At 38.6% G+C, this 12,782-nt stretch overlaps 1 protein-coding gene across 1 annotated transcript in view; it reads left to right on the top strand.

Annotated features, from left to right (window-relative positions):
- Nucleotides 1-12,511, top strand: part of LOC149838422 (protein disulfide isomerase-like 2-3) — a 31,969-nt gene extending 19,458 nt beyond the window's left edge. The window contains exons 4-9 of the mRNA XM_090006593.1: nt 2,474-2,631; nt 5,780-5,879; nt 11,093-11,269; nt 11,358-11,503; nt 11,925-12,071; nt 12,183-12,511. Of these exons, the coding sequence (XP_089862719.1) occupies nt 2,474-2,631; nt 5,780-5,879; nt 11,093-11,269; nt 11,358-11,503; nt 11,925-12,071; nt 12,183-12,357 (903 nt within the window). The 3' untranslated portion in view covers nt 12,358-12,511. The remainder of the gene's footprint in view (nt 1-2,473; nt 2,632-5,779; nt 5,880-11,092; nt 11,270-11,357; nt 11,504-11,924; nt 12,072-12,182) is intronic.
- Nucleotides 12,512-12,782: the final 271 nt, after the last annotated feature.

The raw sequence follows: 12,782 nt of genomic DNA, 5'->3' as shown, positions 1-12,782 counted from the left end.
CCAAGTAATGTATTTTCTTGTTTTATCATTTGGTTCAGATTCTAACAGTATATGTTTTTTAGGATGTCAAGACACCGACATCATAAACATTCTGGACCACCTTGTATAGTTTGTTTCATTTAATTTCACAGAAGACCCATAGGAGAAAGGATTTGCGAAGGCTTTATATTCCCCAATAGCCTCATTCTTGAAATTAGATTTCGGAACTTCACCCATAATGAATAACACTCCCATAGTAGTCACCACTAATAGTGCTGCTACAATAAACTTTCACTTATTTTTTTTTTTTTTAAATCTGATAGAGATCGGCTCTACACTATGTGGATCCACTACGATGATGAGTCTTCACCACGACATCAGATCTGCGATCAGATCTGAACCAAGCAGAACAAATGATCTGATCCAAAAAAAGATCCACGACTATTTAATATAAATTGTTCTTCACGACAACCAGATATGAGCGAACCAAAATAGAAGTATGCAGGTCCGCGACTGAAAAGTATATCCAATCTTCACCACACTCCGATCTGTGATCAGATCTCAAAAAAAACAGATCCACGACTATTTAATATAAAGTATTTTTTTTCTTCGACACCCAGATATGAACGACCCAAAAACAGAAGTATGCAGGTCCACGACTGAAAAATAGATTTAATCTTCACCACACTCAGATCTGTGATCAGATCTCTGAAAAAAATTGCAGATCCACGACTATTTAATATAAATATTTCTTCACGACAACCAGATTTGAACGAACCAAACCAAAAATATGTATGCCCACGATTGAAAAATATATTTAATCTTCACTACATTCAGATTTGTGATCAGATCTGAACTACCCAGAGCATACGGTCAGATTAAAAAAAACACAGATCCACGACAATAGACTGTATTTAATCTCCACCAAAAAAAATTTGACCGTCACCCACTTCACGACTTTATAACAATACCCATACTTGTATCCACTCGGTTTGGTCGACAGAAACCCATAGATCCACGCGACTTTTAGATCTGATTACAGATCTGAGTCATGACTCTTGTCAGACCTCAGATCTGTACCACTCGTTAAAAAAAATCAGACACACCTTTTTATTTGTTCCTCTTCATGTGGTCTAATACCCTTCACTCGAACTTTGGCGCAGAACTCGAGATCGCGCTCCCCAAATCGACGACTCTGATACCATGTAGAAGAAAAAACTCAGAAACGAGATAGAGAGAGAAAGAAAGACCTTAGGAACTTAATTAGGTCTAATCTCCTTTAGTTTAAATAGAGATTAGCCAAGAGAGTAAATTTACATTAGAGTCCCTCATTATTTATAAAATACCAAAAATAACTTTAAGAATAAATAAACTTTACTTTTAAGTGGTCGACTTATCTTAACAGCTACTTTTACGATGGTAAAAACATAGGATCCTACAGTGACTATTTAAAATAAACCACTACCATACCAATTCAGTTTCTTGGAATCTCAATTGGTTTGAAATGCAAAGCTTCAACGATAGGCAGTTAATAGGTTTTCTGAAATGCTATTTATTTGACAATTTGATTCTTGAACCTTTTGTCTATCTGTCCATCTACCTATCACGATATTGTTGTAGCTTTTATCACTTTACTTTCACTGTACTTTTAGTTTTTCCATTTTCTTCTTTTTTTCTATATTTTAATAAGAATTTTATTTTAATCCTTTTTTTTATTTTAAAATTTTTTTAAGCTTTCTTTTGTAGTTTTACAAAATATGCGCTTATTTTTTGTCATTCCATTACTTATTTTGTTCGTAGGAATATTCAGATGGATGTATTGTTCAGCGCCAAACCCTTGTGGTCAAATTCAGGTATTTGTTGGAGTGGTTTGTGCAAAATTTGGGCCCATTTGCTGTAGCACACCACCATGTATCTTGTGACAACTTGCCACCTAAATTCTGTCAACAAACAAGACCTTTCTATCTGTCTCAAAGAAAATCTTTTTGCAGCCTTGGGGTACATGATCTCTGTGCAAATTCCCAAATGATTTGGATAACAGTCTGGATGAGTTCTAAACCTAGGTTGGTTTTCGACATGGCCACTAGAGATGCCTGGTGTTTTCATATTCTTACTTTCAGAGTAGCCTCTGGATGAAAGCTAGGTGTTTTGTGGCAATCTTTCACATGAGAAACAAACTTCCTCTAGGAGTTATAATTCCAGATGTTAATAAATTGTGATTCCTCATGGACATTTATTTCCCTATTTTATTTGGGGTTTTAAATTAAACTAATGCTTGTTTGAAATAATTTTACAAAGTTTGCAATTAGTATAGAATTGCTGCAAAAATTTGTTTGTGTGTTCTTGCACATCCTTGCATGTCACTCAAAAGTTCTGTTTATGTTCTTTGCATGTACTCTTTTTCCTTTGCCTATTTCTTCTGTTAGTTAATCACTGCTAATCTTTCAGTCTTTATTTTATTTCTATGTTGAATGACACATGTATTCCCTTACAGGTTAAGCTACTATTGAAGGATCGCTTAAATGGAAAGGCTGCTGGTGGCTCCAGCACAAAGAGTGAATCAAGTGCATCAGTAGAGCTGAGTTCTCGCAACTTTGATGAAGTTGTCCTCAAAAGTAAAGAATTATGGATGGTTGAATTCTACGCACCATGGTGAGTAATGGGTGTCATATGGATGAATGTGTAGATGTTGGTGAAAAATGTTCTATAGTTTCAGCAGTGGATATGAGTGTTCTTTCAATTCATGATAGCTTTAGTGGTGGCTCCAAATCAATGAGGATAATGATCTACCTCTTGCAACCTACTACTTCATGTGTTTGATACATCCAACTTTTTATTTATAAAATCGTAGTAACCAGTACCAGTCTTGTCAATTCTTAGTGAGGCAATTTCTTGGGATATTGCAGGATTTTCTATAGATTTAAGAAAATAATTGGAAGATATCAGAATTTTGAAAAAAAGGGAAATTTTTGGAAAAGCACCTAAAAGTTTTGGTGATAATAAAAAACACACCTATGTTTTGGATATTGTTAAAAAGCGCATCTAAAATTTCTCATGGTTAATTGGAAAAACTAAGAGTTTACTTTCATCAAAGTTTCTGTTGGATATGTGCTGCAATTACCATTTTACACTAAAAAATATGGTTTAAAAAAAACACCTAACTTCCTAGGAGATTTTCAGAAACACACATAAATTGTTAACTATAATAACAAACACACTAAGGTCTAGAAGTTATTTAAACACATCTAACTTGTTCATGGTTAATTGAACAAACTCCAGAGTATGCTGAAAGTACCATTTTGCCCTCAATTCTGATGCTGAAATATGTGCTGCAAGTCTTGTATGTTTGTGGTAGATAACCACAGCCCCTTCACCTCCAACCCAACCCAAGCCCCTCAATGCATTTTTATGGTATTTATTCCACCTATCTTGAACCTCATATTTGGATTGCATTATTTTCGAAATCAATATAGTGTTCTACAACGATTGAGATTCATGAAGAAGTTACCTTATACAAATGCTGGTAAACATAATTCAAGCAGTAGTTTTGACCCAAGATTTAAAACAATCTGATAGAGGAAGGTATTCAGGAGGTGTGAATCTATTGGTGGAACTGGAAGAATGCACAATATACTTAAATTTGAGATTTTATAATTTTTTTGCTTGAACTTTTCCATGTATGAAGAACCACTTGCACTGATATACAAATACAAGCGGGGTTGTACCAAGGTTTTAAAACCCGTGACTCGGAACTCGACTCGTTCTTTATTGACTCGTGACTCGGCGGGTCAACTCGGTGACTCGGACCGGGTTTTGTTAACTTTTGATTTTAAAAGAAAAACAATATATAATTTGTCTGAAACCATGTTTTTGAGTAAACATAGTCTCCAAATGTCTGTAAGAATATAAAAACAACTGCGAAGAGCTATAGAGGTTTGCTTGAATAATTGAATTTGATATCTATACAAGCACTTTGACTAATTCATGACTTGAATTAGAGGATGTGGTCACCATGAGTTCAGTCTGCTACTACCTAAGGTTCCTAAAATGGCCAATCATATATGCTAGCTTGTTTTAAAAGTTTTAATTCCCTCTCTAACAAATCCATAAATGTAAAATAGGGATATATGTGCATATTGAAAGTTTACAGAATGCCCAATATCAACATAAATAGGCAATTTTCTCATGTATGAAAACTATGCAGGAAATATATTAATGGCACAACTATAAAAAGACTACTAATATTTGAATTTGTACAATGCTTGTTCACATAACAAATGGATGATGAAACCTAAATGTGACTTCCCATAGGCACATTTGACCCTCCATATATAGTGAGAATCATTTCTTTAAAATATTTTGCTAGAATAAGTTGATAGCACAGGGTGAACAATAGTTCGAACAACATGGCAATTTTATTCTATGGATTTAAATGATTTTTTATCTTTAAATGATTTTTATTTTCTTTTTTATACAAAATCTGGGGGTAACCCTTGTTAAAATATATGTACTTATATATTTCCAAACTGTAATTTGAAACTCAAAAAACAAATTTCAAACATCCCAGAACTCGCCCGAGTCAGGCCGAGTCAAGCCGAGTCAGGCCGAGTCAAGCCCGAGTTTTGGCAAACCGAGTTTGCCTTGCCGGGTTGACTCGCTGGAGGGCCGAGCCGAGTCAGCCGAGTCAACGAGTTGACTCGGCGAGTTTTAAAACACTGGGTTGTACTATGGAACAACGACACCTTATGTATCCCTTCTGGGGTTATCCTGCATCTTGGCTATTGAATAAGGAAGAAAGGAATGTGCATGAGTGATATGAGTACTGAGAAAAAGGAAAATAAATGGAAGAAAAACCCCAATGGGTTTGGCGTAGTGGGAGGGGGCCTTATCTTCTAGGTGGGTGGTCAGGGTTCCATTCTCATAGACATCAGCCCCTTGCTTTATCAAGAGAAAGCTTAATCATGCCCCTTGCTTATGCCGAAGCAAGGCGACTCCCTAGAGGCAACGGGTGTGCCACAGGTTTACTCCATCGGGACAGCCACCGTAAGTACAGCAGGCAAGAGCCAGCACGACCAGGTCTCTGATCCCGGGGGTGGTTTCCCTGTTCCTCATGGAAAAAAAATGGATGTAAAAACTGAAGCGAACTGCTGTTGGTAAGATGGGTCATTAGGAGGTGGAGAGTGATAATCTTGTAGATGGTGGCAAAACTTAATTGAACAATTATCTGAGACAGGTATGATGACAAGCCTACTGGTATACTCAGGTGGAAATGACCTCTCTATGATGCAGATCCAGATGGATCAGATGCGGTAATGTTTGTTCCTAAGGACTTGTTCATCGGTTCTAGAATGGTACACATTTTAGTCATGGAGTACAATTACAAGTTTCAATACAAAGGAATACAATGTTAAATTCATCCTTCTTTTTTAGCTGTATTACTTATGCAAATTTTAAACCTGTGGATTAAAAGCACATATCTAACAAAGATGCATACACGTGGGCTAAGTTAATTTCTAAAGTTATTGTGGGCTTCTTTGACAAAATTGAAGCTGTTATTTTAAAAACTTCTGAGTTTGTGTCTCAGAAAGAACTGAAGCTCTCTTGCATTTTAAAATATTTTCTTATACTTTACGCTGGCTTGGAAACTTGGGTTTGTTTCCTATTGATCTATCATGCATGATGTGGTCAATATTTGGCTTGTCATGTTTGTCAGAACTCTTAGTTCCTGCCAACTTGTCCTTTTTGGTAAGTTATCCTATGGCAATTGCAGATTAAATCAAGCAAGCATTTTTTTTTCCAGGTGTGGACATTGTAAGAAACTTGCACCAGAGTGGAAGAAAGCTGCAAATAATTTAAAGCGGAAGATTAAACTTGGCCAGGTTGATTGTGATGCAGAAAAGGTATGTTATGCATTTGATGCAGATTTTGTCCCAAATTTGATATTGAACTGGGTATGCAAATAACTTTTATACCAACAGCTTCAAAAGTCATTTGTATGATGGGTAGATTTGACACATCAACAATGTTCCATATTAGGATTTAGGGGCATATGTATGCATTCAGCTGACTTGGTAAATAACTAAATATACATTATTTATAATGCATGGTTGCCCTGGTGCACATTTGTTAGAACCATGGTTGCCAGTTGAGGAAGCGGGAGCGGGAAGCGATACGGGAAGCGGGAGCGGGAAGCGAGGCACTTTCAAAATTTTAGGAAGCGGGGAAGCGTGGGACCACTTAGGACCGATTCGGGAAGCGTCTCGGAAGCGACCTAGGAAGTGTCTCGGAAGCGAGGGGGAAGCGAAAAAAATAAAAATAAAAAATACAAAAAAATTGAAAAAAACAGGGGAAGCGTGGGGGAAGCGTGATGGGAAGCGTGCTTTCCATTAAAGGGAAGCGCGTCCCCCATTAAAGGGAAACACGTCCCCCATTAAAGGGAAGCGCGCTTCCCAAAAAAGGGGGACGCTTCCCCCCCACGCTTCGGAAGCGCGATGTTTCGCGCTTCCCCTTTTAGCTAGGTGCTTCCGGTAACCCTGGTTAGAACCCAACCCTAGGGAAGAACAAATTCTACAAAAGGGCCAAGAGGAAACAAGAGGACGCATAAAAAACACAAATAGATAAAGAAAATGGAGTGTCGACTGGCCTCAGGGTCGGATTCCCAAGGTAGGGGGCACACCTGCAAGGTAGGAGGGAGAAGTTCAATCCCACCTATTCTGCGAGCTATGTTGGGATATGTGGAGGGAGACTCTCAATCCCTCAAGATATAATACACGGTCAAGAACGAAGAATAGAGGAACTCTCGATAATCTTCATTAATTCCAAATAAAGAATACAATACCTATTTATAGAGTGTTCTACTAAGAAGTATAACTAAATCAAGAAACCAAAAAGCTAAGAGTCATAATCCAAGAAACCAAAAGGCATAAAATAACAAGAATCCTAACTAAGAATCGTAACTAATCCAAGAAGCAAAAAATTGAAGAGGGCTTGACGTCCTTCAGGGATGGCTGACTAAGGCTCTTGTGCGGGTCTGGATCCAGGTCAGGTTTGGGTTGGTCCATAACAATCCACCCATCTCAAACTCATGTTGGCCTCAAGGCGAGAACTCCAAAAACTGCTGCAGCAATCGATCCTTGTCACCTCCGTGGTCAGACACTAGTCACGGGGTTTTCTGACATGCCTTGATTTTGCAGGTTCTTTCTGTTGGCCAAGCTGAAGTTGCGGTTTTGGCTGATGTCTGTGCATCAACAGCTGCTTCAAGCTGTTTGGCCCCCTTTTATTCGGACAAATCCTCCTCGTCTAGTCTTTAAATGGCCTTACTTGCATCCTCTAACTTAGCATCATTGTCCTCGAGCTCGCTGTCACATAAGTACAGGTGGAGGGTCTTGCACCAGTGACCCTTCACCCACACATCATCATAGTTATAGTAGAGGCCCTTCCGGTGACGCTCCTTCATTTGTTCACGTGTGAGCTGCTTCACTTGTAGTGTGGGGTGCTCTTCAAACTTATGCCTCAACGGAGGTTCCGAACCTTTCGGTCCTTAGCCCGCTCGACTGGTTGTTCTCACTCGGTTTACCGTGCAAGCCCAGGGGCAGCTTTGCTAAGGGTTTGGTTCCCTTGGAACGTGTACATTTGACTGGACGTTCCCTTGTCCTTTGCCCAATGTGAGCTCAACCGAGATAGCTTCTCCTCGGCCACACGTGATAACTCGAACCCTTTCATCAAGGATGCGGGTCTTGCGGCTTGAAACTCGATATGAAGGTCCTGCTTGAGCCCAACTATGAACGTTTCCATCAATAATTCTTGAGACCATCTCGTCACCAGGTTGCTTAGCCATTCAAACTCGGCTTGTTTCTCCATGATGTCCTATTGGCGGATCTTGGAAAATGTCATATGGTGGTTGGCATATATAGAGGGCCCAAAACGTATTACCAGGGCCCTAGAAAAGGCTTCCCAAGGAAGAATACCCATTTTGGTCTTGAGCCAGTGGTACTAACATATGACCTCGCCTTCCAGATGAATAGAGGCAAAGGTGACTCGATCTTGCTCGGGTGTTTTAGCAATCTTGAAGTATTGTCCGACATGAAAAACTCATCTGGTAGGATCATCTTCGACGAGCTTAGGGAAGTTCAATTGGGTTTGGCGTGCAATAAAGGATCCCTGCGTGGATCCCCCATTTGTGTTGTTACCACCTGATCCTCCGGGACATTCAGAGGTGTTTCCTTGTGCCTCACAATTTTGTATATCATCCAAGATCCAGAGTATCTATTAGAATCTTTTATTCAGCTTTTCTTTAAAGGCCATGATTTAATCCTGCATCATGTTGAATCTTTCATTAACCTGACTTTCGCAGCCCTAAACCTTTGCACAAAGCTATTCAATTTGTTCTTGAGCTCTCGTCATCATGCAGATTCAAGATTGGTACCGGGGAATCAACAAGAACAGAGCTGAAACACCCCTGTTTGGAAACACGAAGGGTGTGGGCCCTTGTTGGTGTAGAAAAGAATTTGATGAAGTACTACGAATACAAATCTTGCCGATCTTGGTCTGCAAGAAAGCCTCGCTCTGATACTACTATTAGAACTCTACCCTAGGAGGAACAAATTCTACAAAGGGGCTGGGGGACAACAAGATGCGCATCTAAAATACAAATAGATAAAGAAAATGGAAGGTCGATTGGCCTAGGGGATGAATTCCCATGGCAAGGTGCTTGCAGAGTAGGAGGGAGAAGCTTGATCTATCCTATTCTATGAGCTATGCTGGGACGTGTGGAGGAAGACTCTCAATCCTTCAAGTTGTAATCCACGAGGAACTCTCAATAATCTTCATTAATTCTAAATAAAGAATACAATACCTATTTATAGAGTGTCCTACTAAGAAGTATAACTAAATTAAGAAACCAAGAAGATAAGAGTCTTAATCCATGAAACCCAAGAAACCAAAAAACATAAAATAATAAAAATCCTAACTAATCCAAGAGGCAGAAAACTTAAGATGGCTAGACGTTCTCCAAGGCTGGCCGATTGAGGCTTTTGGGCGGGTTTGGATCCTAGACTGGGTCAGCTCTGGGTCGGTCTGTAACAACACTACATCCTCACAGTAACATACTATATACATTAGGCACGTCTGTACTAGATATTGGTGCAAAACTCATGTTAGAAACCACCGATCAGAGTACCAAATATTTAAGGAACTTTGCTTGAACACAGAAACTTGTCTGATGTCCATTAGAAACTTGTTTCTAATACTTTAAAATTAGAAAAAGTACCAAAGTTGTTTTTGTCAACGTTTATATATAAAAGGAACTTCTTTGCTACAAGCATGCTATATTCGTTAAGGCTTTCTAATATTATGAATTAAAAAAAATATAATGTAATGTAATCGATTAAATATGTACTTCATCCATTTCAGTTTATAAGTATCCTTATGAAAATATATGCTGGAATATTATGTTTGTGAATTCATATCAACTTCGTAGAAATCCATATCCATTTTTTAGAAACCATATTAACATTTATTAAAAAATCACATCAAACCTGAAAATCTTTGGACCCTAGTATTACATGAAGATAAAAAATTAGCTTCAAAATCTAAACTCAAGTTCTTAGGAAATTATAAGCAAACCCGTAGACATAATACTTACCATTATTGGCATATTTGATATATGTCCATTGTGTTGACTTTACTATACCAGGCTAATCAATGCACCCTGCATTGTAGCTTCTATTTGTTAGTTCTCCTTGTATGCATAAAAATTTATCACTTATTAAGTAGATTAATATTTCAGGTTGTGGCTCATTTGTCCTGCTCAAGTATGTGTTTTGGTGTCTGCTTGTATTCTTGATTTCTTCTTTGATCTCCAAAATCACATGAAATGGGGATAAAGGTTATCATACCATAAGTAATGCCTGCAAAATGCACACATAGTATGCTATTATTGAGTGAGGTTTGACCAGCTTCTGATCTGGATTTTGAGTAGAGTCGCAAAATATGTTGAATGCAGTGAGAGAAGTCAATTTGATCTAGATATGTTCCTCGTTTAGGCTTATCAGTCCAAACTAAATCTCCACTTTCATGCGGATAAGGCATAACCATGTCAAACAAACATCGCATATAACATGGACACTTGATGCAGATAAGGTAATTTTATGATGGTTTTGGCTCAAAATTAATCTATCTATCTATCTATCTATCTATCTATCTATATATATATATATATATATATATATATATATATAGAGAGAGAGAGAGAGAGAGAGAGAGAGAGAGAGAGAGATGTGGACTATCATGACAAGCCCCACATGAATAAATCATTAAAAAAATGACAATGTGACAATGATAACAAAATGCTTAAGGTTATTAAAAGAAAATGGATGTAGTATTGAGTGTCAGTGACCATATCCTAGAAGTGCTGTGGTGTGTCTGGTGTTGGTGGCATGCTGCATGCATCTAATTGATATGGACATGCTATCTAAGTGAAGCTTTCTGCATGAAATGGATGGCTGAGATACAACTGATCACACCCAATGCATGGCTGAATTTTAGGAAAAATACATTTGCATACTTTGGCCAGAAGTGATCCATAAGATCAGAGTTGACTTGGATCTAGCTCCAATACACCTTCCCCTATGATGGCTTATGGAAAATTCCATGAACAACCTCTGGTCAACACACCGACGTTTTATCATGGGCACATTTCTTTTGTTCATAATCAGTTATAGTCTGCTAAAACGTACATATAATCGAGACCATGTTTGCTGACAACTCACCACACCCACAAGCATGCACATACATGCATATGTAAAGTTTATGGATTTGATTGCAAAATGGTATACATTTAACCAATGCCAAATGTCTCACTGGTTGATTGGAGTGGAATTTTTTGCATGCGTGTGCGAGCATGCAAATCTGGTGCTTTTTGTTTCCCAACTGCTTTTGGTTGGATTCTGACAGATTGATTAGATCATGTTTGTGAGTGTGTCCGTGTATTTGTATTTTTGTGCATGTGTTTGTGTGCGTGTGTTTGTGCATGTGTGTGTCTGTGCACGTGTTGTGTGCTGGTCTGATGCTTGTAGCTTTCTAATTATTGCACTCTTACACTTTTGGTCATCAGTCCCTCATGAGCAGGTACAATGTTAAAGGGTTCCCCACCATTTTGGTGTTTGGTGATGACAAGGATAGCCCTTACCCTTATGAGGGTGAAAGAACTGCTTCAGCAATAGAAAGATTTGCAACAAAGCAACTTGAGACTAATATCCAGCCACCTGAAGTACTTGAGCTGACTGGCCCGGTGAGTGCTATTTTTGTTCTGCTTCAAGTTTACCACATGTGCATTACATTTCCGGCAACCAATGAAAAATTCCATTGGCTTCTGCCAGGAGGTGATGGAAGAGAAGTGTGCCTCTGCTGCCATCTGTTTTGTTGCTTTCCTCCCTGATATTTTGGATTCCAAGGCAGAGGGAAGGAATAAATACATAGAGCTCTTGCTTTCTGTCGCAGAGAAGTTCAAAAGGAATGCTTACAGGCAAGTTGGAATACTACACACTATACTAATACTTCCCACTAGTTCTGGTCTGACTAGGATCAAGGTAATATGCTTCTGCTGGTAATGTGACCAATAAATTGTTGTTTGCTTACCAATTCCACTTGGTGGGTCTAAGGGCAAGGACTACCATAGATTACTGGAAATCTATAAAAAGAAAAACAGATTGGAAAATCAGCTTGCTATCCTGATATGGATACTTCAGAGTGTACAAATATGACAGTTTATGACCAAAAGTGTGCTTGTGTGTACTCTAAGGTCACAAGATCTGGTGAAGTAACACTGGCAAAATGAAATTCGTATGTCTATTTTTTTCTGAATAGCAAACCTACACTTCAATCACGAATAAGGACACAGACACACCAATAATGTGTTTATGTTATTTTGTGGTGGATGCTTGCAGTTATCTTTGGGTTGCTGCGGGCAAACAGCCTGCTCTTGAGATGTTGGTTGGCGTTGGTGGCTATGGCTATCCTGCGTTAGTAGCTGTCAATGTAAAGAAGGCTGTGTATACTCCTTTACGGAGTGCTTTTGAGCCCGAACATATTGTGTAAGCTTAATATTTTTGAACTACTCAATTGGTTTTTCTTTTCTTGTTTTTTTCCCGGCTTTCTTGAATCTTGCTGCCACATTGATGAGTTCTTGAAATGTCAACATCCAGAGAATTTGTCAAGGAAGCTGGTCGAGGTGGTAAAGGCAATTTACCAATGGAAAATGTTCCTGTTGTTGTAAAGACAGAACCTTGGGATGGCAAGGATGGAGAGATTGTTGAAGAAGATGAGTTTTCTCTGGAAGAACTCTTGGGTGAAGAAACAGTGAGCAAGGACGAGTTATAGCAGATGGTCTAGTTGCAATTAATAGACCCAAACAGTTTTCTCCAAAGAATGAGTTGTGACCTGGTTGAATCTTCCGATAATACATCAGCCTTCTATGCTTCTTGCATCTGTGGACTTCCCTCACAATTTGTTTCATTACTACTTCATGATGTTGACTCTTCAATTTCAAAGCTTTATTTAGGAGAATTTTGATATCCCCTCCACTTAGAAGTTGATTCCATGTCCTAGTACTGTTATGATGACATTCTAACTTCACTTTTTGAATTTGAAACTCTAAAGCTTGTATTGAGTAGAATGTTGATGTCCCATCAATCTAACAGTTGGTTCAATGTACAGTTCTTTCTTGGTAACAGCTGGATTCCAGGGCCCACAAGGGCTCTGCACACCTGGCTACGTGGGTCAGCTTAAGATGTTCAAGCTGAAGG

This window comes from Nuphar pumila, chromosome 5 (genome assembly GCF_984573655.1).
Source record: "Nuphar pumila chromosome 5, dmNupPumi1.hap1.1, whole genome shotgun sequence".
Classification (NCBI taxonomy): domain Eukaryota; kingdom Viridiplantae; phylum Streptophyta; class Magnoliopsida; order Nymphaeales; family Nymphaeaceae; genus Nuphar; species Nuphar pumila.
The sequence above is the reverse complement of the archived record's forward strand: the minus strand, read 5'-3'. Positions and strand labels throughout refer to the sequence as shown.